Genomic DNA, 27,880 nt, shown 5'->3' on the forward strand with positions numbered 1-27,880 from the left:
CAGGGGGGTGTGGAGGTCTGGAGGAACCAGAGTGGTCTGGAGGTCTGGAGGAACCAGGGGGGTGTGGAGGTCTGGAGGAACCAGGGGGGTGTGGAGGTCTGGAGGAACCAGGGGGGTGTGGAGGTCTGGAGGAACCAGGGGGGTGTGGAGGTCTGGAGGAACCAGGGGGGTGTGGAGGTCTGGAGGAACCAGAGTGGTCTGGAGGTCTGGAGGAACAAGGGGGGTGTGGAGGTCTGGAGGAACCAGAGTGGTCTGGAGGTCTGGAGGAACCAGGGGGGTGTGGAGGTCTGGAGGAACCAGGGGGGTGTGGAGATGGAAACAGTCACATCTTACATAACCCGGGTCTCATCTTGGATTATAAACTGGACTGGTGTCAAACAGCGACTATCTCTGCAGGAAGATTCTCTTCTTCCAGCAGAGGCTGCTGCACGTCTTACCAGTCAGGCAGTGGTCTGCTGGAGAAGCTGAATCAGCAGGAGGAGCTAACGGCAGGAGAATGATGTCTGTCCTCTACAGAGCAGCAGTACCTTCAGCAACAGGCCGATGTCTGTCCACAGGACGCTCTGCGGCCAGGTGGAGAGGGACGAGTGCAGGTTCCATCTTCAGTCAGAGGAATAGTGGTGATGGAGCTTCCCTGGCTGAAATCTGTTGGAGCAGAATGATTGTTCTTGTCATTTGGGTTTATTTCACTTACAGTGATTTAATCTGTTTATTCATTTATTTTAGTGATTGTAATTTTATTTATTTTAAGCTGATCTACTGACTTCTGAAAGTTTTGCATGAGCATCTGGTGTTTAAAAGTTCCTTAAGGATGAATAAAGTGTGTCTGTCCATCATTCTGTGAATATTTTACCTTCTGAGGATGGACATTGGTCTCATATTGTCCCAGAGAGACACTTTTCCCACAACATCCAGTTATTGATCAGAGTTTGCAACAGTGCAGTGTGTAGTAAAGGTTTCAAAGCAGTGACAACGTTTTCAGTGTCAGTTCCGTTCATCTCTGACATGATTGGTCCTCTGTCCCCAGTCGGACCCGTCTACTGTACCTCAGCTGGCCTGGCAGTTTGTTCCAGTTCAGAAGATGGTCAATCCCATCCTGGCCTTCTGTAAAGGAGATACAGTCCACTTTCTCCTGGTATTATCTCAGCTCTGTCTTCATTTACTTTTTAAATGTGTGCCAGTTTCTCTGTTTGCAGAATGTAAAGTTCTGTTTGCTGTCTTTCAATGGATCCAGGTGAAGAAGGAGGAGATTGGCACCATCCATGTCATCAAACAGAGACAGCTTCACCTCACCTGTGACATCATTAGTCTGAATGTAAGTACGTGACTTGATTTACTGAGCAGGTTCCAGCACCTCTTCATGCAGTTCATCACCAGGCCAGTTTCCTGCATGTCGTCTGGAATGACTAAAGGTCCTAGACAAGGACTGTGTAGAATCTTGGTGAAACGTGAGATCACCACATACATGTGTGACTGAGTTCACCTGGAGCATTGTACCAGTAGCTTCTCTGATAGAGCACCTGTCTGTGTCTCCACAGTGGATTAACAGTCGTACGCTGGTTCTGGTGGACAGCCAGGAGAAGCTGCAGGTTGTGGACCGACCCACTCAGGAGGTTTTGGAGACTCTGGACCTTGAACAAGTGCAGCTGGTCTATAACAGCCGGCATTTCAAATCCCTGGCGACTGGCGGGAATGTGTCCCAGGCTCTGGTGAGGGACAGTGGTGTTAAGACAAATGGTCTTTAATCGAATAATGATCTTTGTAAGGATGACCTGATAATGATCAGTCAGCTTAAGAATTGCTGATTTCAACAGTTCTTAGAGCTGATGGTTTAGAGGAGCAGCATCAGGTGTGTTTCTGCTCTCTGGACTGACTGCACGTCTGTTTGTGAGCTTTAGGCCCTAGTGGGAGAAAAGGCCTGCTACCAGTCGGTGTCGAGCTACGCAGGACAGATAGTGTGTTTGGGCACGAAGGTAAGTACTTTTCTACTGATGTCCTACTTCTGCCACACAGTATAAGTTTTCAGAATCGCAGTATTGTGGTCAGGACAGGAAGAATAAAACCCAGATAGCAGCCTTGCAGACAGACGGTGTGTTCAGACCAAACGCGTTTTGAGCGTCCAGAGCGGCAGGTTTCCATGGAAAGTCTATGTGGAGGCGCGGCAAGGGGGCAGCGAGCTTTCTCACGTCGTGTTTTGAGCGTCAGCGTTCCACGCGGAACGCGCTGAAAATTTAAGAAGTTTCATAAGCTCGACGTGCGTTCCGCACGGAACGTGCATCAAAAGCCAGAGATGGAAAATCTGAACTTTGGCCGCTCAACGCGGGGCGTCAACCAATCAGAGCGATCAGCTTGCAGCTCCTGGAGGATTCCTGTGGTGAACCCAGACACGGGGCTGAGACGCCGTTACTCCGTGTAATATTTAGGAAAACCATTCCTTGCTAAAAAGCTGAATGTTATTGATTTGGCAACGTAGCAGGATACGTTGCCTAGCAACGCTTTGTTTGGAGGGGGGAGTGGCAGCTCTCTGCTGAGTGCGGCTCTTGTTGCATTAACACTGACTATTACTGCCCTACGACAACTACCTCGAGCTTTATTTATTATATAAAATCATGCCGTATCTCTACTGCACCGCCATCATTCAGGCTGACTGGAAGGAAAGCTCCGCCTTTCCTCCTCTCTTTTCCGCCGCGTTTGCTGCTCGCTCCAGTCTGCCAGTCCAGCGGTACTGTCCCCGATGTCCACGCAATGCTGCAGAGGCGTGTCAGCCAGGACAGCCCCATAGCATCCAGAGCCTTAAGGAACTCCGGGCGGATCTCATCCACCCCCGGGGCCTTGCCGCCAAGGAGCTTTTTGACCACCTCAGCGACTTCAGCCCCAGAGATAGGAGAGTCCACCCCTGAGTCCACCAGCTCTGCTCCCTCATGGGAAGACGTGTTGGTAGGATTGAAGAGGTCTTCGAAGTATTCCCTCCACCGACCCACAACGTCCCGAGTTGAGGTCAGCAGCTCCCCACCTCCACTGTACACAGTATTGATGGAGAACTGTTTCCCCCTCCTGAGCCGCCGGATGGTGGACCAGAATCTCCTCGAAGCCGTCCGGAAGTCTTTCTCCATGGCCTCGCCGAACTCCTCCCATGCCCGAGTTTTTGCCTCGGCAACAGCCGAAGCCACATGCTGCTTAGCCTGTCGGTACCCATCAGCTGCCTCCAGAGTCCCACAGGCCAAGAAGGCCCGATAGGACTCCTTCTTCAGCTTGACAGCATCCCTCACTGTTGGTGTCCACCAACGAGTCCTGGGATTACCGCCACGACAGGCACCAACGACCTTACAGCCACAGCTCCGGCTGGCCGCCTCAGCAATAGAGGCACGGAACACAGCCCATTCAGACTCAATGTCCCCCGCCTCACTCGGGACATGGTTGAAGCTCTGCTGAAGGTGGGAGTTGAAGCTCGCTCTGACGGGGGACTCAGCCAGACGTTCCCAGAAGACCCTCACAACACGTTTGGGCCTGCCAGATCTGACCGGCTTCCTCCCCCACCATCTGAGCCAACTCACCACCAGGTGGTGATCAGTTGACAGCTCCGCCCCCCTCTTCACCAGAGTGTCCAAGGCATGTGGCCGCAGGTCCGACGATACGACTACAAAATCCATCATCGAACTGCGGCCCAGGGAATCCTGATGCCAGGTGTACATATGGACACTCTTATGTTGGAACATGGTGTTCGTTATGGACAATCCATGACGAGCACAGAAGTCCAATAACAAAACACCATTTGGGTTCAGAGGGGGGGGGACCATGCCTCCCAATCACTCCCCTCCAGGTCTCACTGTCATTGCCCACGTGAGCATTGAAGTCCCCCAGCAGAACAATGGAGTCCCCAGAAGGAGCACCCTCCAGCACTCCCTCCAAGGACTCCAGAAAGGGTGGGTACTCTGAACTGCTGTTCGGTGCATAAGCACAGACAACAGTCAGGACCCGTCCCCCCACCCGGAGGCGGAGGGAAACTACCCTTTCATCCACCGGGGTAAACCCCAACGTGCAGGCACCAAGCTGGGGGCTGATGAGAATGCCCACACCTGCTCGGCGCCTCTCACCATGTAACCCTTTTGGGCTGAGCCCGACCGGGCCCCATGGGTAAAGGCCCGGCCACCAGACGCTCGCTCTTGCCCCACCCCCAGACCTGGTTCCAGAGGGGGGTCCCGGTAACCCGCGTCCGGGCAAGGGAACATTTCTGCTAGTGGTCGTCATCATCATGCGGGTCGCTGAGGCGATAGTCTGGTCCCTCCCCTAGACACCTGTTTGCGATGGGTGACCCTACCAGGGGCATAAAGCCCCAACAACATAGCTGCTAGGATCTTCGGGACGCACAAACCCCTCCACCACGATAAGGTGGCGGCTCAGGGAGCGGATGTGATAGTTATAAACAGTATAATGTAGTATAGTTCAGCAATGTACCATGTAATGTATAATGTACAGTAATATAACAAAACATGGTTTATTGTGGTAAACTGTATTATCATAATTATTACATAACATAATATAAAATGTGCTGTAGTATTTACAGCTATAATAAACAGTAACTTATTGGTAATATTGTACAATTAAAACTTGAAGTATATTAAAAGAAACTAAGTGAAGTAAAACTGTGATATATTATTTACTGGAGTTTTAAGTCAGATTAAAAGTGAATTACTGAAAATATTGGAAATGTTTTGGAAACTTTGTTCTTCAGTATTTTTTTTATTTTTTTTTATTCTGCAGTCAGCTCATGTTTTGACTCTGAGGAACTGGAAGGAGGTGGGTATGATGGAGGGAGGTGGGTATGATGGAGGGAAGTGGGTATGATGGAGGGAAGTGGGTATGATGGAGGGAGGTGGGTATGATGGAGGGAAGTGGGTATGATGGAGGGAAGTGGGTATGATGGAGGGAGGTGGGTATGATGGAGGGAGGTGGGTATGATGGAGGGAGGTGGGTATGATGGAGGGAAGTGGGTATGATGGAGGGAGGTGGGTATGATGGAGGGAGGTGGGTATGATGGAGGGAGGTGGGGATGGTGGAGGGAGGTGGGTATGATGGAGGGAGGTGGGTATGATGGAGGGAAGTGGGTATGATGGAGGGAGGTGGGTATGATGGAGGGAGGTGGGTATGATGGAGGGAGGTGGGGATGGTGGAGGGAGGTGGGTATGATGGAGGGAGGTGGGGATGGTGGAGGGAGGTGGGTATGATGGAGGGAGGTGGGTATGATGGAGGGAGGTGGGTATGATGGAGGGAGGTGGGGATGGTGGAGGGAGGTGGGGATGGTGGAGGGAGGTGGGGATGGTGGAGGGAGGTGGGGATGGTGGAGGGAGGTGGGGATGATGGAGGGAGGTGGGGATGGTGGAGGGAGGTGGGGATGGTGGAGGGAGGTGGGTATGATGGAGGGAGGTGGGGATGGTGGAGGGAGGTGGGTATGATGGAGGGAGGTGGGTATGATGGAGGGAAGTGGGTATGATGGAGGGAGGTGGGTATGATGGAGGGAGGTGGGTATGATGGAGGGAGGTGGGGATGGTGGAGGGAGGTGGGTATGATGGAGGGAGGTGGGTATGATGGAGGGAGGTGGGTATGATGGAGGGAGGTGGGTATGATGGAGGGAGGTGGGGATGGTGGAGGGAGGTGGGTATGATGGAGGGAGGTGGGTATGATGGAGGGAGGTGGGTATGATGGAGGGAGGTGGGTATGATGGAGGGAGGTGGGTATGATGGAGGGAGGTGGGTATGATGGAGGGAGGTGGGGATGGTGGAGGGAGGTGGGGATGGTGGAGGGAGGTGGGGATGGTGGAGGGAGGTGGGGATGGTGGAGGGAGGTGGGGATGATGGAGGGAGGTGGGGATGGTGGAGGGAGGTGGGGATGGTGGAGGGAGGTGGGTATGATGGAGGGAGGTGGGTATGATGGAGGGAGGTGGGTATGATGGAGGGAGGTGGGGATGGTGGAGGGAGGTGGGGATGGTGGAGGGAGGTGGGGATGGTGGAGGGAGGTGGGGATGATGGAGGGAGGTGGGGATGGTGGAGGGAGGTGGGGATGGTGGAGGGAGGTGGGGATGGTGGAGGGAGGTGGGTATGATGGAGGGAGGTGGGGATGGTGGAGGGAGGTGGGGATGATGGAGGGAGGTGGGGATGGTGGAGGGAGGTGGGGATGGTGGAGGGAGGTGGGGATGGTGGAGGGAGGTGGGTATGATGGAGGGAGGTGGGGATGATGGAGGGAGGTGGGGATGGTGGAGGGAGGTGGGGATGGTGGAGGGAGGTGGGGATGGTGGAGGGAGGTGGGGATGATGGAGGGAGGTGGGGATGGTGGAGGGAGGTGGGGATGGTGGAGGGAGGTGGGGATGGTGGAGGGAGGTGGGTATGATGGAGGGAGGTGGGGATGGTGGAGGGAGGTGGGGATGGTGGAGGGAGGTGGGGATGGTGGAGGGAGGTGGGTATGATGGAGGGAGGTGGGGATGGTGGAGGGAGGTGGGGATGATAAAGGGAGGTGGGGATGATGGAGGGAGGTGGGGATGGAAACTAATGAAGCAGCGTGAATGGCTGAGGGGGAGGAGTCTGAAGCAGCGTGAATGGCTGAGGGGGAGGAGTCTGAAGCAGCGTGAATGGCTGAGGGGGAGGAGTCTGAAGCAGCGTGAATGGCTGAAGGGGAGGAGTCTGAAGCAGCGTGAATGGCTGAGGGGGAGGAGTCTGAAGCAGCGTGAATGGCTGAGGGGGAGGAGTCTGAAGCAGCGTGAATGGCTGAGGGGGAGGAGTCTGAAGCAGCGTGAATGGCTGAGGGGGAGGAGTCTGAAGCAGCTTCCTGTCTCTTCCTGTCGTCCTCAGCGAATCGACAGCCTGGTGAAGCAGGAGCAGTTTGTTGAGGCGCTCTGTCTGTCCTGGTCTTTCCATGAAGCAACTGCCAAGGCTGTGGTTGGTGTGTATCTCACACACACACACACACACACACACACACACACACACACACTTACCCAGGTCAGTGCATGTCTGGGTATTGACCGAGCATTGGACAACTAACCAGGTTAACTGGCTGGTTAACAGGTCAGTGCATGTCTGGGTATTGACCGAGCATTGGACAACTAACCAGGTTAACTGGCTGGTTAACAGGTCAGTGCATGTCTGGGTATTGACCGAGCATTGGACAACTAACCAGGTTAACTGGCTGGTTAACAGGCAGAGTCTCTGTGACGGAAAGACTCAGTTTCACCCGTCTGACCCTAAATGTAGAAAATGTGGAACAACGTCTAAAACATTCTTCAGCCTCTAAAGATTCCGACATGCAGTTTAGAGTAACATCTACACGCCTACAGAGATTCCTTCTGTATGCTGGGACCAGACTGGATGTTGGTGATCTGAACATATTCCTCTGGAACTGGTGCTGTTTGTTTTAAGGTTCTGTGTTCAGAGCGAAACCTAAAACCAGTCCTGACATCTTCATCTCCCCCCGTTCATTTAGATTAGGATCAGAAATGATCTAAAATGGTTCATTTATAACTGGTCTAAAACAAGGAGCACATGGAAGTTTGTTGTATTTGTCCCAGGTCTCCATGGAGATCCACTGAAAAGGAAAGCAGTTGTCAGTGATAAGGTAGGAGGAGACCCGTACCCTGAGTTCATGTTTCCATCTGACGTGCTCTGAAAGCTGAAGCTCTCTCTGTCTCTGCACAGATGGTCGAGATTCTTCTCCAGTTTGCAGATTATGCTCTGAGGAAGTGTCCAGAACATGGCAGGATCCAGCTGATGGAGCAGCACTTCCAGGTAACATGTCCGGCCTCTCGGCATCTGGGTGGAGAGCCTGTAGCACAACGTCATGCTCACCGCCGGTAGGATTCCACGTCTGCTCGCCGACTGGGCTTTAATGTATCTCTGAATGATCCGCCATCAGTTCCAACATGGAGGCAAAACGATCGTCCGCTATTTTTAAAGCAGCAGCGGTGATGTGAGCTGTGGTGCAGAGAGCAGCGTGAACACTTGATAACATGACGACAGACTCGTTAACCTGACGGCAGACTCGATAAGTTGACGACAGACTCGACAAGCTGACGACAGACTCGATAAGCTGACGACAGACTCAATAGACTGAGGACAGACTCGATAACCTGACGACAGACTCGATAAGCTGAGGACAGACTCGATAAGCTGACGACAGACTCGATAAGCTGAGGACAGACTCGATAAACTGAGGACAGACTCGATAAGCTGACGACAGACTCGATAAGCTGAGGACAGACTCGATAACCTGACGACAGACTCGATAAGCTGACGACAGACTCGATAAGCTGAGGACAGACTCGATAACCTGACGACAGACTCGATAAGCTGAGGACAGACTCGATAAGCTGAGGACAGACTCGATAACCTGACGACAGACTCGATAAGCTGAGGACAGACTCGATAAGTTGAGGACAGACTCGTTAACCTGACGACAGACTCGATAAGCTGAGGACAGACTCGATAACCTGACAACAGACTCGATAAGCTGAGGACAGACTCGATAAGCTGACGACAGACTCGTTAACCTGACGACAGACTCGATAACCTGACGACAGACTTGTTAACCTGACGACAGACTCGTTAACCTGACGACAGACTCGATAACCTGACGACAGACTCGTAAGCTGACGACAGACTGGATAAGCTGGCGACAGACTCGATAACCTGACGACAGACTCGTTAACCTGACAACAGACTCGATAAGATGACGACAGACTCGTTAACCTGACAACAGACTCGATAAGCTGACGACAGACTCGTTAACCTGACAACAGACTGGATAAGCTGACGACAGACTCGTTAACCTGACGACAGACTCGATAAGCTGACGACAGACTCGTTAACCTGACAACAGACTGGATAAGCTGATGACAGACTCGTTAACCTGACAACAGACTCGATAAGCTGACGACAGACTCGATAAACTGAGGACAGACTCGATAAGCTGACGACAGACTCGTTAACCTGACAACAGACTGGATAAGCTGACAACAGACTCGTTAACCTGACAACAGACTCGATAACCTGACGACAGACTCGATAACCTGACAACAGACTGGATAAGCTGACGACAGACTCGTTAACCTGACAACAGACTCGTTAACCTGACAACAGACTGGATAAGCTGACGACAGACTCGTTAACCTGACAACAGACTCGATAAGCTGACGACAGACTCGATAAGCTGACGACAGACTCGTTAACCTGACAACAGACTCGATAAGCTGACGACAGACTCGTTAACCTGACAACAGACTGGATAAGCTGACAACAGACTCGTTAACCTGACAACAGACTGGATAAGCTGACGACAGACTCGTTAACCTGACAACAGACTCGATAAGCTGACGACAGACTCGTTAACCTGACAACAGACTGGATAAGCTGACGACAGACTCGTTAACCTGACAACAGACTCGATAAGCTGATGACAGACTCGTTAACCTGACAACAGACTGGATAAGCTGACGACAGACTCATTAACCTGACAACAGACTCGATAACCTGACGACAGACTCGATAAGCTGACGACAGACTCGATAAGCTGACGACAGACTCGATAACCTGACGACAGACTCGATAAGCTGACGACAGACTCGTTAACCTGACAACAGACTGGATAAGCTGACGACAGACTCGTTAACCTGACAACAGACTCGATAAGCTGACGACAGACTCGTTAACCTGACAACAGACTGGATAAGCTGACGACAGACTCATTAACCTGACAACAGACTCGATAACCTGACGACAGACTCGATAAGCTGACGACAGACTCGATAAGCTGACGACAGACTCGATAAGCTGAGGACAGACTCGATAAACTGAGGACAGACTCGATAAGCTGACGACAGACTCGATAAGCTGAGGACAGACTCGATAACCTGACGACAGACTCGATAAGCTGAGGACAGACTCGATAACCTGACGACAGACTCGATAAGCTGAGGACAGACTCGATAAGCTGAGGACAGACTCGATAACCTGACGACAGACTCGATAAGCTGAGGACAGACTCGATAAGTTGAGGACAGACTCGTTAACCTGACGACAGACTCGATAAGCTGAGGACAGACTCGATAACCTGACAACAGACTCGATAAGCTGAGGACAGACTCGATAAGCTGACGACAGACTCGTTAACCTGACGACAGACTCGATAACCTGACGACAGACTTGTTAACCTGACGACAGACTCGTTAACCTGACGACAGACTCGATAACCTGACGACAGACTCGTAAGCTGACGACAGACTGGATAAGCTGGCGACAGACTCGATAACCTGACGACAGACTCGTTAACCTGACAACAGACTCGATAAGATGACGACAGACTCGTTAACCTGACAACAGACTCGATAAGCTGACGACAGACTCGTTAACCTGACAACAGACTGGATAAGCTGACGACAGACTCGTTAACCTGACGACAGACTCGATAAGCTGACGACAGACTCGTTAACCTGACAACAGACTGGATAAGCTGATGACAGACTCGTTAACCTGACAACAGACTCGATAAGCTGACGACAGACTGGATAAACTGAGGACAGACTCGATAAGCTGACGACAGACTCGTTAACCTGACAACAGACTGGATAAGCTGACAACAGACTCGTTAACCTGACAACAGACTCGATAACCTGACGACAGACTCGATAACCTGACAACAGACTGGATAAGCTGACGACAGACTCGTTAACCTGACAACAGACTCGTTAACCTGACAACAGACTGGATAAGCTGACGACAGACTCGTTAACCTGACAACAGACTCGATAAGCTGACGACAGACTCGATAAGCTGACGACAGACTCGTTAACCTGACAACAGACTCGATAAGCTGACGACAGACTCGTTAACCTGACAACAGACTGGATAAGCTGACAACAGACTCGTTAACCTGACAACAGACTGGATAAGCTGACGACAGACTCGTTAACCTGACAACAGACTCGATAAGCTGACGACAGACTCGTTAACCTGACAACAGACTGGATAAGCTGACGACAGACTCGTTAACCTGACAACAGACTCGATAAGCTGACGACAGACTCGTTAACCTGACAACAGACTGGATAAGCTGACGACAGACTCATTAACCTGACAACAGACTCGATAACCTGACGACAGACTCGATAAGCTGACGACAGACTCGATAAGCTGACGACAGACTCGATAACCTGACGACAGACTCGATAAGCTGACGACAGACTCGTTAACCTGACAACAGACTGAATAAGCTGACGACAGACTCGTTAACCTGACAACAGACTCGATAAGCTGACGACAGACTCGTTAACCTGACAACAGACTGGATAAGCTGACGACAGACTCATTAACCTGACGACAGACTCGATAACCTGACGACAGACTCGATAAGCTGACGACAGACTCGATAAGCTGACGACAGACTCGATAACCTGACGACAGACTCGATAACCTGACAGACTCGATAAGCTGAGGACAGACTCGATAAGCTGACGACAGACTCGTTAACCTGACGACAGACTCGTTAACCTGACGACAGACTCGTTAACCTGACAACAGACTGGATAAGCTGATGACAGACTCGTTAACCTGACAACAGACTCGATAAGCTGACGACAGACTCGATAAACTGAGGACAGACTCGATAAGCTGACGACAGACTCGTTAACCTGACAACAGACTGGATAAGCTGACAACAGACTCGTTAACCTGACAACAGACTCGATAACCTGACGACAGACTCGATAACCTGACAACAGACTGGATAAGCTGACGACAGACTCGTTAACCTGACAACAGACTCGTTAACCTGACAACAGACTGGATAAGCTGACGACAGACTCGTTAACCTGACAACAGACTCGATAAGCTGACGACAGACTCGATAAGCTGACGACAGACTCGTTAACCTGACAACAGACTCGATAAGCTGACGACAGACTCGTTAACCTGACAACAGACTGGATAAGCTGACAACAGACTCGTTAACCTGACAACAGACTGGATAAGCTGACGACAGACTCGTTAACCTGACAACAGACTCGATAAGCTGACGACAGACTCGTTAACCTGACAACAGACTGGATAAGCTGACGACAGACTCGTTAACCTGACAACAGACTCGATAAGCTGACGACAGACTCGTTAACCTGACAACAGACTGGATAAGCTGACGACAGACTCATTAACCTGACAACAGACTCGATAAGCTGAGGACAGACTCGATAAGCTGACGACAGACTCGTTAACCTGACGACAGACTCGTTAACCTGACGACAGACTCGTTAACCTGACAACAGACTGGATAAGCTGACAACAGACTCGTTAACCTGACAACAGACTGGATAAGCTGACGACAGACTCGATAAGCTGACGACAGACTCGTTAACCTGACAACAGACTGGATAAGCTGACGACAAACTCGTTAACCTGACAACAGACTGGATAAGCTGACGACAGACTCGTTAACCTGACAACAGACTCGATAAGCTGACGACAGACTCGTTAACCTGACAACAGACTCGATAAGCTGACGACAGACTCGATAAGCTGACAACAGACTCGATAACCTGACGACAGACTCGATAAGCTGACAACAGACCCGATAAGCTGACGACAGACTCGTTAACCTGACAACAGACTGGATAAGCTGACGACAGACTCGTTAACCTGACAACAGACTGGATAAGCTGACGACAGACTCGTTAACCTGACAACAGACTCGATAAGCTGACGACAGACTCGTTAACCTGACAACAGACTGGATAAGCTGACGACAGACCCGATAAGCTGACGACAGACTCGATAAGCTGACGACAGACTCGTTAACCTGACAACAGACTCGATAAGCTGACGACAGACTCGTTAACCTGACAACAGACTGGATAAGCTGACGACAGACTCGTTAACCTGACAACAGACTCGATAACCTGACGACAGACTCGATAACCTGACAACAGACTGGATAAGCTGACAACAGACTGGATAAGCTGACAACAGACTCGTTAACCTGACAACAGACTCGATAACCTGACAACAGACTCGATAAGCTGACGACAGACTCGATAAGCTGACGACAGACTCGATAAGCTGAGGACAGACTCGATAACCTGACGACAGACTCGATAACCTGACGACAGACTCGTTAACCTGACGACAGACTGGATAACCTGACAACAGACTCGTTAAGCTGAGGACAGACTCGATAAGCTGAGGACAGACTCGATAAACTGAGGACAGACTCGATAAGCTGACGACAGACTCGATAAGCTGAGGACAGACTCGATAACCTGACGACAGACTCGATAAGCTGAGGACAGACTCGATAACCTGACGACAGACTCGATAAGCTGAGGACAGACTCGATAACCTGACGACAGACTCGATAAGCTGAGGACAGACTCGATAAGCTGAGGACAGACTCGATAACCTGACGACAGACTCGATAAGCTGAGGACAGACTCGATAAGCTGAGGACAGACTCGATAAGCTGAGGACAGACTCGTTAACCTGACGACAGACTCGATAAGCTGAGGACAGACTCGATAACCTGACAACAGACTCGATAAGCTGAGGACAGACTCGATAAGCTGACGACAGACTCGTTAACCTGACGACAGACTCGATAACCTGACGACAGACTTGTTAACCTGACGACAGACTCGTTAACCTGACGACAGACTCGATAACCTGACGACAGACTCGTAAGCTGGCGACAGACTGGATAAGCTGGCGACAGACTCGATAACCTGACGACAGACTCGTTAACCTGACAACAGACTCGATAAGATGACGACAGACTCGTTAACCTGACAACAGACTCGTTAACCTGATGACAGACGCGTTAACCTGACGACAGACTCGATAAGCTGACGACAGACTCGATAAGCTGACGACAGACTCGATAACCTGACGACAGACTCGTTAACCTGACAACAGACTGGATAAGCTGACAACAGACTCGTTAACCTGACAACAGACTCGATAACCTGACAACAGACTCGATAAGCTGACGACAGACTCGATAAGCTGACGACAGACTCGATAAGCTGAGGACAGACTCGATAACCTGACGACAGACTCGATAACCTGACGACAGACTCGTTAACCTGACGACAGACTCGTTAACCTGACGACAGACTCGATAACCTGACGACAGACTCGTAAGCTGGCGACAGACTGGATAAGCTGGCGACAGACTCGATAACCTGACGACAGACTCGTTAACCTGACAACAGACTCGTTAACCTGACAACAGACTGGATAAGCTGACGACAGACTCGTTAACCTGACGACAGACTCGATAAGCTGACGACAGACTCGATAAGCTGACGACAGACTCGTTAACCTGACAACAGACTCGATAAGCTGACGACAGACTCGTTAACCTGACAACAGACTGGATAAGCTGACAACAGACTCGTTAACCTGACAACAGACTGGATAAGCTGACGACAGACTCGTTAACCTGACAACAGACTCGATAAGCTGACGACAGACTCGTTAACCTGACAACAGACTGGATAAGCTGACGACAGACTCGTTAACCTGACAACAGACTCGATAAGCTGACGACAGACTCGTTAACCTGACAACAGACTGGATAAGCTGACGACAGACTCATTAACCTGACAACAGACTCGATAACCTGACGACAGACTCGATAACCTGACGACAGACTCGATAAGCTGACGACAGACTCGATAAGCTGAGGACAGACTCGATAAGCTGAGGACAGACTCGATAAGCTGACGACAGACTCGATAAGCTGACGACAGACTCGTTAACCTGACAACAGACTGGATAAGCTGACAACAGACTCGTTAACCTGACAACAGACTGGATAAGCTGACGACAGACTCGTTAACCTGACAACAGACTCGATAAGCTGACGACAGACTCGTTAACCTGACAACAGACTGGATAACCTGACAACAGACTCGATAAGCTGACGACAGACTCGATAACCTGACGACAGACTGGATAAGCTGACAACAGACTCGATAAGCTGACGACAGACTCGATAACCTGACGACAGACTCGTTAACCTGACGACAGACTGGATAACCTGACAACAGACTCGATAACCTGACGACAGACTCGATAAGCTGACAACAGACCCGATAAGCTGACGACAGACTCGTTAACCTGACAACAGACTGGATAAGCTGACAACAGACTCGTTAACCTGACAACAGACTCGTTAACCTGACAACAGACTCGTTAACCTGACAACAGACTGGATAAGCTGACGACAGACTCGTTAACCTGACAACAGACTCGATAAGCTGACGACAGACTCGTTAACCTGACAACAGACTGGATAAGCTGACGACAGACTCGTTAACCTGACAACAGACTCGTTAACCTGACGACAGACTCGTTAACCTGACGACAGACTCGATAAGCTGACGACAGACTCGATAACCTGACGACAGACTCGTTAACCTGACAACAGACTGGATAAGCTGACAACAGACTCGTTAACCTGACAACAGACTCGATAACCTGACAACAGACTCGATAAGCTGACGACAGACTCGATAAGCTGAGGACAGACTCGATAAGCTGAGGACAGACTCGATAACCTGACGACAGACTCGATAACCTGACGACAGACTCGTTAACCTGACGACAGACTGGATAACCTGACAACAGACTCGTTAAGCTGAGGACAGACTCGATAAGCTGAGGACAGACTCGATAAACTGAGGACAGACTCGATAAGCTGACGACAGACTCGATAAGCTGAGGACAGACTCGATAACCTGACGACAGACTCGATAACCTGAGGACAGACTCGATAACCTGACGACAGACTCGATAAGCTGAGGACAGACTCGATAAGCTGAGGACAGACTCGATAACCTGACGACAGACTCGATAAGCTGAGGACAGACTCGATAAGCTGAGGACAGACTCGTTAACCTGACGACAGACTCGATAAGCTGAGGACAGACTCGATAACCTGACAACAGACTCGATAAGCTGACGACAGACTCGTTAACCTGACGACAGACTCGATAACCTGACGACAGACTTGTTAACCTGACGACAGACTCGTTAACCTGACGACAGACTCGATAACCTGACGACAGACTCGTAAGCTGGCGACAGACTGGATAAGCTGGCGACAGACTCGATAACCTGACGACAGACTCGTTAACCTGACAACAGACTCGATAAGATGACGACAGACTCGTTAACCTGACAACAGACTCGATAAGCTGACGACAGACTCGTTAACCTGACAACAGACTGGATAAGCTGACGACAGACTCGTTAACCTGACGACAGACTCGATGAGCTGACGACAGACTCGTTAACCTGACAACAGACTGGATAAGCTGATGACAGACTCGTTAACCTGACAACAGACTGGATAAGCTGACGACAGACTCGTTAACCTGACAACAGACTCGATAAGCTGACGACAGACTCGTTAACCTGACAACAGACTGGATAAGCTGACGACAGACTCATTAACCTGACAACAGACTCGATAACCTGACGACAGACTCGATAAGCTGACGACAGACTCGATAAGCTGACGACAGACTCGATAACCTGACGACAGACTCGATAAGCTGAGGACAGACTCGATAAGCTGAGGACAGACTCGATAAGCTGACGACAGACTCGATAAGCTGACGACAGACTCGTTAACCTGACAACAGACTGGATAAGCTGACAACAGACTCGTTAACCTGACAACAGACTGGATAAGCTGACGACAGACTCGTTAACCTGACAACAGACTCGATAAGCTGACGACAGACTCGTTAACCTGACAACAGACTGGATAACCTGACAACAGACTCGATAAGCTGACGACAGACTCGATAACCTGACGACAGACTCGATAAGCTGACAACAGACTCGATAAGCTGACGACAGACTCGATAACCTGACGACAGACTCGTTAACCTGACGACAGACTGGATAACCTGACAACAGACTCGATAACCTGACGACAGACTCGATAAGCTGACAACAGACCCGATAAGCTGACGACAGACTCGTTAACCTGACAACAGACTGGATAAGCTGACAACAGACTCGTTAACCTGACAACAGACTCGTTAACCTGACAACAGACTGGATAAGCTGACGACAGACTCGTTAACCTGACAACAGACTCGATAAGCTGACGACAGACTCGTTAACCTGACAACAGACTGGATAAGCTGACGACAGACTCGTTAACCTGACAACAGACTCGATAAGCTGACGACAGACTCGTTAACCTGACAACAGACTGGATAAGCTGACGACAGACTCATTAACCTGACGACAGACTCGATAACCTGACGACAGACTCGATAAGCTGACGACAGACTCGATAACCTGACGACAGACTCGATAACCTGACGACAGACTCGATAACCTGACAGACTCGATAAGCTGAGGACAGACTCGATAAGCTGACGACAGACTCGATAAGCTGACAACAGACTCGTTAACCTGACAACAGACTGGATAAGCTGACGACAGACTCGTTAACCTGACAACAGACTGGATAAGCTGACGACAGACTCGTTAACCTGACAACAGACTCGATAAGCTGACGACAGACTCGTTAACCTGACAACAGACTGGATAAGCTGACAGACTCGTTAACCTGACAACAGACTGGATAACCTGACGACAGACTCGTTAACCTGACAACAGACTCGATAAGCTGACGACAGACTCGTTAACCTGACAACAGACTCGATAAGCTGACGACAGACTCGATAAGCTGACAACAGACTCGATAACCTGACGACAGACTCGATAAGCTGACAACAGACCCGATAAGCTGACGACAGACTCGATAACCTGACGACAGACTCGTTAACCTGACGACAGACTCGTTAACCTGACGACAGACTCGATAAGCTGACGACAGACTCGATAAGCTGACGACAGACTCGATAACCTGACGACAGACTCGTTAACCTGACAACAGACTGGATAAGCTGACAACAGACTCGTTAACCTGACAACAGACTCGATAACCTGACAACAGACTCGATAAGCTGACGACAGACTCGATAAGCTGACGACAGACTCGATAAGCTGAGGACAGACTCGATAACCTGACGACAGACTCGTTAACCTGACGACAGACTGGATAACCTGACAACAGACTCGTTAAGCTGACGACAGACTCGATAAGCTGACGACAGACTCGATAAGCTGACGACAGACTCGATAACCTGACAACAGACTGGATAAGCTGACGACAGACTCGTTAACCTGACAACAGACTCGATAAGCTGAGGACAGACTCGATAAGCTGAGGACAGACTCGATAAGCTGACGACAGACTCGTTAACCTGACAACAGACTGGATAACCTGACGACAGACTCGTTAACCTGACAACAGACTCGATAACCTGACGACAGACTCGATAAGCTGACGACAGACTCGATAAGCTGACGACAGACTCGATAACCTGACGACAGACTCGTTAACCTGACAACAGACTGGATAAGCTGACGACAGACGAAGCTGGGGACACTGTGGGACTGTAGAATGATGGATCTTTTACAAGCTCAGGGTCCACTGCACTCCCCCAGTCCTCCCACTGGGACTTGTGGCTCGCTGTGAAAATGGCTGGCTCTGGGTTCCAGAAGGAAATCTTCAGGGTGGGATCATCACTGTTTTGCTGTCGCGTACAATGACACAGTTTGTAAAAACTTTCCTGTCATGCAGTGTTTGGAGACATCCTCCGTACACTAGAGGATGTCCCGGCGTTGGACCCACATGCACCACCAGCAAATCACGGACAGTTAGAAATAGTTTATTGGAGGAATGTGGAGGGAGATGTCCGGGAGGTCCAGAGGCTCCGTAACCACAGATGAATGAACAGGGCTACCATTCAGGAAAAGGGTTTTGGTTCCTATCTGTTTGTGAAGAGATCCGGGTGATGTGGATCCGGGTGATGTGGATCTGGGTGATGTGGAGGATCCGGGTGATGTGGATCTGGGTGATGTGGAGGATCCGGGTGATGTGGATCCGGGTGATGTGGAGGATCCGGGTGATGTGGATCCGGGTGATGTGGAGGATCCGGGTGATGTGGATCCGGGTGATGTGGATCTGGGTGATGTGGAGGATCTGGGTGATGTGGAGGATCTGGGTGATGTGGATCCGGGTGATGTGGATCTGGGTGATGTGGAGGATCCGGGTGATGTGGATCTGGGTGATGTGGAGGATCCGGGTGATGTGGATCTGGGTGATGTGGAGGATCCGGGTGATGTGGATCTGGGTGATGTGGAGGATCCGGGTGATGTGGAGGATCTGGGTGATGTGGATCCGGGTGATGTGGATCTGGGTGATGTGGAGGATCCGGGTGATGTGGATCTGGGTGATGTGGAGGATCCGGGTGATGTGGATCTGGGTGATGTGGAGGATCCGGGTGATGTGGATCTGGGTGATGTGGAGGATCCGGGTGATGTGGAGGATCTGGGTGATGTGGATCCGGGTGATGTGGATCTGGGTGATGTGGAGGATCTGGGTGATGTGGATCCGGGTGATGTGGATCTGGGTGATGTGGATCCGGGTGATTTGGATCCGGGTGATGTGGATCTGGCTGATGTGGAGGATCTGGGTGATGTGGATCCGGGTGATGTGGATCCGGGTGATGTGGATCTGGCTGATGTGGAGGATCTGGGTGATGTGGATCTGGGTGATGTGGATCCGGGTGATGTGGATCCGAGTGATGTGGAGGATCCGGGGGATGTGGATCCGGGTGATGTGGATCTGGCTGATGTGGAGGATCTGGGTGATGTGGAGGATCTGGGTGATGTGGATCCGGGTGATGTGGATCCGAGTGATGTGGATCTGGGTGATGTGGATCCGGGTGATGTGGAGGATCTGGGTGATGTGGATCCGGGTGATGTGGATCCGGGTGATGTGGATCCGGGTGATGGGGATCCGGGTGATGTGGATCCGGGTGATGTGGATCTGGGTGATGTGGATCCGGGTGATGTGGATCCGGGTGATGTGGAGGATCCGGGTGATGTGGATCCGGGTGATGTGGATCTGGGTTATGTGGAGGATCCGGGTGATGTGGATCCGGGTGATGTGGAGGATCCGGGTGATGTGCATCCGGGTGATGTGGATCTGGGTGATGTGGATCTGGGTCATGTGGATCTGGGTGATGTGGAGGATCCGGGTGATGTGGATCTGGGTGATGTGGAGGATCCGGGTGATGTGGATCCGGGTGATGTGGATCTTGGTGATGTGGAGGATCTGGGTGATGTGGAGGATCTGGGTGATGTGGATCCGGGTGATGTGGATCTGGGTGATGTGGAGGATCCGGGTGATGTGGATCTGGGTGATGTGGAGGATCCGGGTGATGTGGATCTGGGTGATGTGGAGGATCTGGGTGATGTGGATCTGGGTGATGTGGAGGATCCGGGTGATGTGGATCTGGGTGATGTGGAGGATCCGGGTGATGTGGATCCGGGTGATGTGGATCTGGGTGATGTGGAGGATCCGGGTGATGTGGATCTGGGTTATGTGGAGGATCCGGGGGATGTGGATCCGGGTGATGTGGATCCGGGTGATGTGGATCTGGGTGATGTGGATCCGGGTGATGTGGAGGATCCGGGTGATGTGGATCTGGCTGATGTGGAGGATCCGGGTGATGTGGATCTGGGTGATGTGGAGGATCCGGGTGATGTGGAGGATCTGGGTGATGTGGATCCGGGTGATGTGGATCCGGGTGATGTGGATCTGGGTGATGTGGAGGATCTGGGTGATGTGGATCCGGGTGATGTGGATCTGGGTGATGTGGATCCGGGTGATTTGGATCCGGGTGATGTGGATCTGGCTGATGTGGAGGATCTGGGTGATGTGGATCCGGGTGATGTGGATCCGGGTGATGTGGATCCGGGTGATGTGGATCTGGCTGATGTGGAGGATCTGGGTGATGTGGATCCGGGTGATGTGGATCTGGGTGATGTGGATCCGGGTGATGTGGAGGATCTGGGTGATGTGGATCCGGGTGATGTGGATCTGGGTGATGTGGAGGATCCGGGTGATGTGGATCCGGGTGATGTGGATCTGGGTGATGTGGATCTGGGTTATGTGGAGGATCCGGGTGATGTGGATCCGGGTGATGTGGATCCGGGTGATGTGGAGGATCCGGGTGATGTGGAGGATCCGGGTGATGTGGATCCGGGTGATGTGGATCTGGGTTATGTGGAGGATCCGGGTGATGTGGATCCGGGTGATGTGGATCCGGGTGATGTGGATCTGGGTTATGTGGAGGATCCGGGTGATGTGGATCTGGGTTATGTGGAGGATCCGGGTGATGTGGATCCGGGTGATGTGGATCCGGGTGATGTGGATCTGGCTGATGTGGAGGATCTGGGTGATGAGGATCCGGGTGATGTGGATCCGGGTGATGTGGATCTGGGTTATGTGGAGGATCCGGGGGATGTGGATCCGGGTGATGTGGATCCGGGTGATGTGGATCTGGGTGATGTGGAGGATCCGGGTGATGTGGATCTGGGTGATGTGGATCTGGGTTATGTGGAGGATCCGGGTGATGTGGAGGATCCGGGTGATGTGGATCTGGGAGATGTGGATCCGGGTGATGTGGATCTGGCTGATGTGGAGGATCTGGGTGATGTGGATCTGGGTGATGTGGATCTGGGTGATGTGGATCTGGGTGATGTGGATCCGGGTGATGTGGAGGATCTGGGTGATGTGGATCCGGGTGATGTGGATCTGGGTGATGGGGATCCGGGTGATGTGGATCCGGGTGATGTGGATCTTGGTGATGTGGATCTTGGTGATGTGGATCTGGGTGATGTGGATCCGGGTGATGTGGAGGATCCGGGTGATGTGGATCCAGGTGATGTGGATCCGGGTGATGTGGAGGATCCGGGTGATGTGCATCCAGGTGATGTGGATCTGGGTGATGTGGATCTGGGTTATGTGGAGGATCCGGGTGATGTGGATCCGGGTGATGTGGATCTGGGTGATGTGGATCCGGGTGATGTGGATCTGGGTTATGTGGAGGATCTGGGTGATGTGGATCTGGGTTATGTGGAGGATCCGGGTGATGTGGATCCGGGTGATGTGGATCCGGGTGATGTGGATCTGGCTGATGTGGAGGATCCGGGTGATGAGGATCCGGGTGATGTGGATCCGGGTGATCTGGATCCGGGTGATGTGGATCTGGGTTATGTGGAGGATCCGGGTGATGTGGATCTGGGTTATGTGGAGGATCCGGGTGATGTGGATCCGGTTGATGTGGATCTGGCTGATGTGGAGGATCTGGGTGATGTGGATCCGGGTGATGTGGATCCGGGTGATGTGGAGGATCCGGGTGATGTGGATCTGGGTTATGTGGAGGATCCGGGTGATGTGGATCTGGGTTATGTGGAGGATCCGGGTGATGTGGATCCGGGTGATGTGGATCTGGCTGATGTGGAGGATCTGGGTGATGTGGATCCGGGTGATGTGGATCCGGGTGATGTGGATCTGGGTTATGTGGAGGATCCGGGGGATGTGGATCCGGGTGATGTGGATCCGGGTGATGTGGATCTGGGTGATGTGGAGGATCCGGGTGATGTGGATCTGGGTGATGTGGATCTGGGTTATGTGGAGGAGCCGGGTGATGTGGAGGATCCGGGTGATGTGGATCTGGGAGATGTGGATCCGGGTGATGTGGATCTGGGTGATGTGGATCTGGCTGATGTGGAGGATCTGGGTGATGTGGATCTGGGTGATGTGGATCTGGGTGATGTGGATCCGGGTGATGTGGAGGATCTGGGTGATGTGGATCCGGGTGATGTGGATCTGGGTGATGGGGATCCGGGTGATGTGGATCCGGGTGATGTGGATCTTGGTGATGTGGATCTGGGTGATGTGGATCCGGGTGATGTGGAGGATCCGGGTGATGTGGAGGATCCGGGTGATGTGCATCCAGGTGATGTGGATCTGGGTGATGTGGATCTGGGTTATGTGGAGGATCCGGGTGATGTGGATCCGGGTGATGTGGATCCGGGTGATGTGGATCCGGGTGATGTGGATCTGGGTTATGTGGAGGATCTGGGTGATGTGGATCTGGGTTATGTGGAGGATCCGGGTGATGTGGATCCGGGTGATGTGGATCTGGCTGATGTGGAGGATCTGGGTGATGAGGATCTGGGTGATGTGGATCCGGGTGATGTGGATCCGGGTGATGTGGATCTGGGTTATGTGGAGGATCCGGGTGATGTGGATCTGGGTTATGTGGAGGATCCGGGTGATGTGGATCCGGGTGATGTGGATCTGGCTGATGTGGAGGATCTGGGTGATGTGGATCCGGGTGATGTGGATCCGGGTGATGTGGAGGATCCGGGTGATGTGGATCTGGGTGATGTGGATCTGGGTTATGTGGAGGATCCGGGTGATGTGGATCTGGGTTATGTGGAGGATCCGGGTGATGTGGATCCGGGTGATGTGGATCCGGGTGATGTGGAGGATCCGGGTGATGTGGATCCGGGTGATGTGGATCCGGGTGATGTGGATCTGGCTGATGTGGAGGATCCGGGTGATGTGGATCCGGGTGATGTGGATCTGGCTGATGTGGAGGATCTGGCTGATGTGGATCCGGGTGATGTGGATCCGGGTGATGTGGATCCGGGTGATGTGGATCTGGGTGATGTGGAGGATCCGGGTGATGTGGATCTGGGTGATGTGGATCTGGGTTATGTGGAGGATCCGGGTGATGTGGATCTGGGTTATGTGGAGGATCCGGGTGATGTGGATCTGGGAGATGTGGATCCGGGTGATGTGGATCTGGCTGATGTGGAGGATCCGGGTGATGTGGATCCGGGTGATGTGGATCTGGCTGATGTGGAGGATCTGGGTGATGTGGATCCGGGTGATGTGGATCTGGGAGATGTGGATCCGGGTGATGTGGATCTGGCTGATGTGGAGGATCCGGGTGATGTGGATCTGGGTGATGTGGATCTGGGTGATGTGGATCCAGGTGATGTGGATCTGGCTGATGTGGAGGATCCGGGTGATGTGGATCTGGGTGATGTGGAGGATCCGGGTGATGTGGAGGATCCGGGTGATGTGGATCTGGGTTATGTGGAGGATCCGGGTGATGTGGATCTGGGTTATGTGGAGGATCCGGGTGATGTGGAGGATCCGGCTGATGTGGATCCGGCTGATGTGGATCTGGCTGATGTGATGAGATGGTTGGTTCTGCTGGCTGGACGTGGGTTCGCCGTCGGTGGGTTCGCCGTCGGTGGGTTCGCCGTCGGTGGGTTCGCCGTCGGTGGGTTCGGCGTCGGTGGGTTCGGCGTCGGTGGGTTCGGCGACGGTGGGTTCGCCGTCGGTGGGTTCGGCGACGGTGGGTTCGCCGTCGGTGGGTTCGGCGACGGTGGGTTCGGCGACGGTGGGTTCGCCGACGGTGGGTTCGCCGTCGGTGGGTTCGGCGACGGTGGGTTCGGCGTCGGTGGGTTCGGCGACGGTGGGTTCGCCGTCGGTGGGTTCGCCGTCGGTGGGTTCGGCGACGGTGGGTTTGGCGACGGTGGGTTTGGCGACGGTGAGTTCGGCGACGGTGGGTTTGGCGACGGTGGGTTCGCCGTCGGTGGGTTTGGCGACGGTGGGTTCGCCGTCGGTGGGTTTGGCGACGGTGGGTTCGCCGTCGGTGGGTTCGCCGTCGGTGGGTTCGCCGTCGGTGGGTTTGGCGACGGTGGGTTCGGCGACGGTGGGTTTGGCGACGGTGGGTTTGGCGACGGTGGGTTCGGCGACGGTGGGTTTGGCGACGGTGGGTTCGGCGACGGTGGGTTTGGCGACGGTGGGTTCGCCGTCGGTGGGTTCGGCGACGGTGGGTTTGGCGACGGTGGGTTTGGCGACGGTGGGTTTGGCGACGGTGGGTTTGGCGACGGTGAGTTCGGCGACGGTGGGTTCGGCGACGGTGGGTTTGGCGACGGTGGGTTTGGCGACGGTGGGTTTGGCGACGGTGGGTTTGGCGACGGTGAGTTCGGCGACGGTGGGTTCGGCGACGGTGGGTTTGGCGACGGTGGGTTCGCCGTCGGTGGGTTTGGCGACGGTGGGTTCGCCGTCGGTGGGTTTGGCGACGGTGGGTTTGGCGACGGTGGGTTCGGCGACGGTGGGTTTGGCGACGGTGGGTTTGGCGACGGTGGGTTTGGCGACGGTGAGTTCGGCGACGGTGGGTTCGGCGACGGTGGGTTTGGCGACGGTGGGTTTGGCGACGGTGAGTTCGGCGACGGTGGGTTCGGCGACGGTGGGTTTGGCGACGGTGGGTTCGGCGACGGTGGGTTCGGCGACGGTGGGTTTGGCGACGGTGGGTTTGGCGACGGTGAGTTCGGCGACGGTGGGTTCGGCGACGGTGGGTTTGGCGACGGTGGGTTCGCCGTCGGTGGGTTTGGCGACGGTGGGTTCGCCGTCGGTGGGTTCGCCGTCGGTGGGTTCGGCGACGGTGGGTTTGGCGACGGTGGGTTCGGCGACGGTGGGTTTGGCGACGGTGGGTTCGGCGACGGTGGGAGCGCTGACAGGAAAAGTTTTGCAGTGTGTCTTTAAAGTCTTCAGTACGTTCAGGAGAATTATGGTTTGATGAGGATTGACTGTAAAAATCAGCTCAGCCATTGGTCAGATTTTGCACAAAAAAAATTAATATGCACAAAAAATGTAAGAGAACTGTGTGTTCTGTCACACCCTTGTAGCTACACACAACTGACTGCCAGAGAAGTAAGACTAGACCTACAGATGATAGACAGGCCGGTCCAAATCAGCTGACTAACATCTGATTTGCATTTCTCAGGAAGTGGTTCCAGTTCTGGTGGATTACTGCCTGCTGCTACAGAAGCCGTGAGTATATCTGTGTGTGTTTAATTACATGCATATTTATTTCTATCAATTGCATCTTTTATGGCCCAAGAATCTGACACAGGGACCACACACAGGATCTAAAGGCAGGAACCAGACCGGAGAACTAGACGCAGTAACTCCACAAAATAACCAGACCAGAGAACTAATAAACCAGACATCGTAACCAGATGCAAGAACCACAGAACTAGACCCAAAAACCAAACCTGGGAACCAAACATAAGAACTAGTGTGAATGGTTATTTGTCTCTGTGTGGCCCTGCGATGGACCGGTGAGCTGTCCAGGGTGTCCCCCGTCCCTCGCCCAACGCCTGCTGGGATAGGCTCCAGCTTCCCGCCACTCTTCCTCCGACTGAGCTGTTTGGAAAACGAATGAATGCCAGATGAATCAGCTTCCTTTTTACCAGCCTGTTTGCTGCTTCCCATCTGGCTGTGATGCTTGTTTCCTCTTTTTACATGTGGACAGCTTTTATGCATGTGTGTGTGTGTGTGTGTGTATTCCAGTGAGCTGCTGTTCAACCAGCTGTATACTCGGCTGCAGGAGAACATGGTTGCTAAGGGGGTCTTCCTGGAGTCACTAGAATCATATATTATTGCCAACCGCCTAGGAAACCTTCCCACTCCTGTTATGAGGGACGTCCTCGCCCATTACCATGACAACGGAATGATGAGCAGCCTGGAAAGATGCATAGTTTATCTAGATGTTACCAGCCTGGACATACAGCAGGTGTGTTCACCTTAAATTCAGAGCACTTCAGCCTTCAGAAATCTCAGTTTGTGTAATAAATTCTCACTTTGAACTCCGATAGTTCTCATTTTCGCACCTGTCTTTACTTCAGTGGGATGATGGTAACATACATTGGTGTGTTTGTGTATAGGTGGTGCAGGTGTGTTGGGAAAACCAGCTCTATGATGCAATGATCTACGTCTTCAACCGTGGTATGAATGACTACATCACTCCAATGGAGGTAAGCTCTGCACTGCGTGTCGTTGCATCGTCATGTTATCGCTGCAATAAGTCAATGCATCAGGTTAATGTGACTCACTAGTCGACTGTCCTGTCCCAACTACATGGTGCGTGTCCCAGCTCCTTTAGAACCTCTTGCAGGCATCAAATTCAAAATGACTGAAAATGAGCAAAAACCAAAAAAATATTTTTTTCTGTTTGAATGTTAGATATCATGTATTTTTACTGTAATTATTTAATAAAAACTAAAAGGACTTGCAAGTTATTACATCTTGTTTTCATGTACATTTGACATAATTTCCCAGCTTCACTGGAAGTGGGGTTGCACACATCGGTGGAGTCCAGGGTTTACGCAGGTACAGTGGGGATCGAAAGTTTGGGCACCCCTGGTAAAAATTTTATTGTGCAAAAAAAAAAGCTAACAAAAGTCAGAAAATATCCAAAAGGTGTCAAATTACAGAATAAACATTCGTATAACATGTTAAAAAAGTCATCATTTAACCTTTCAAAATAACAGAACACAAAAATGGCTTCTGCAAAAGTTTGGGCACCATGCAGTTAGTACCTTGTACTCCCCCCTTTGGCAATTATGACAGCTTGTAAATGCTTTTTTTGCCAGCCAATAGTCTTTCGAATCTTGTTTGAGGTATCTTTGCTCATTCTTCCTTGCAAAAGTCTTCCAGATCTTTGAGATTTCTGGGTCATCTGTGACGCGCTGCTCTTTTAAGGTCTATCCATAGACTTTCAATTATGTTGAGGTCAGGAGATTGTGAAGGCCATGGCAAAACCTTCAGTTCATGCCTCTTGATGTAACCCACCCTGGATTTTGAGGTGTTTTTAGGATCATTATCCATTTGTAGAACCATCCTCTCTTTAACTGCAGCTTTTTCACAGATGGCATTAGGTTAGCATCCAAAATTTGCTCAAATCCCATTGAATCCATTTTCCCTTCTGCTCGTGACGTGTTTCCTGTGCCACTGGCTGCAATACAACCCCAAAGCATGATTGATCCACCTCCATGCTTAACAGTTGGATAGAGGTTCTTTTCATTAAATTATGTGC

At 51.9% G+C, this 27,880-nt stretch overlaps 1 protein-coding gene across 3 annotated transcripts in view; it reads left to right on the forward strand.

The window, feature by feature from the left end:
* Nucleotides 1-1,045: 1,045 nt before the first annotated feature.
* The window catches only part of vps8 (VPS8 subunit of CORVET complex), a 74,274-nt gene continuing 47,439 nt past the window's right edge, over nucleotides 1,046-27,880 (forward strand). For all 3 annotated transcript variants that reach the window (XR_013771508.1, XM_079249450.1, XM_079249451.1), the window contains exons 1-11: nucleotides 1,046-1,135; nucleotides 1,235-1,315; nucleotides 1,539-1,709; nucleotides 1,899-1,973; nucleotides 4,762-4,797; nucleotides 6,843-6,933; nucleotides 7,559-7,605; nucleotides 7,686-7,775; nucleotides 25,787-25,833; nucleotides 26,356-26,578; nucleotides 26,730-26,819. Coding sequence is in view for 2 of the 3 variants with exons in the window: in XM_079249450.1 (XP_079105576.1) it covers nucleotides 1,082-1,135; nucleotides 1,235-1,315; nucleotides 1,539-1,709; nucleotides 1,899-1,973; nucleotides 4,762-4,797; nucleotides 6,843-6,933; nucleotides 7,559-7,605; nucleotides 7,686-7,775; nucleotides 25,787-25,833; nucleotides 26,356-26,578; nucleotides 26,730-26,819 (1,005 nt within the window). In the remaining variant the exon portion in view is untranslated. The remainder of the gene's footprint in view (nucleotides 1,136-1,234; nucleotides 1,316-1,538; nucleotides 1,710-1,898; nucleotides 1,974-4,761; nucleotides 4,798-6,842; nucleotides 6,934-7,558; nucleotides 7,606-7,685; nucleotides 7,776-25,786; nucleotides 25,834-26,355; nucleotides 26,579-26,729; nucleotides 26,820-27,880) is intronic.

This window comes from Telmatherina bonti (genome assembly GCF_933228915.1).
Source record: "Telmatherina bonti genome assembly, chromosome: 11".
Taxonomy (NCBI): Eukaryota; Metazoa; Chordata; class Actinopteri; order Atheriniformes; family Telmatherinidae; genus Telmatherina; species Telmatherina bonti.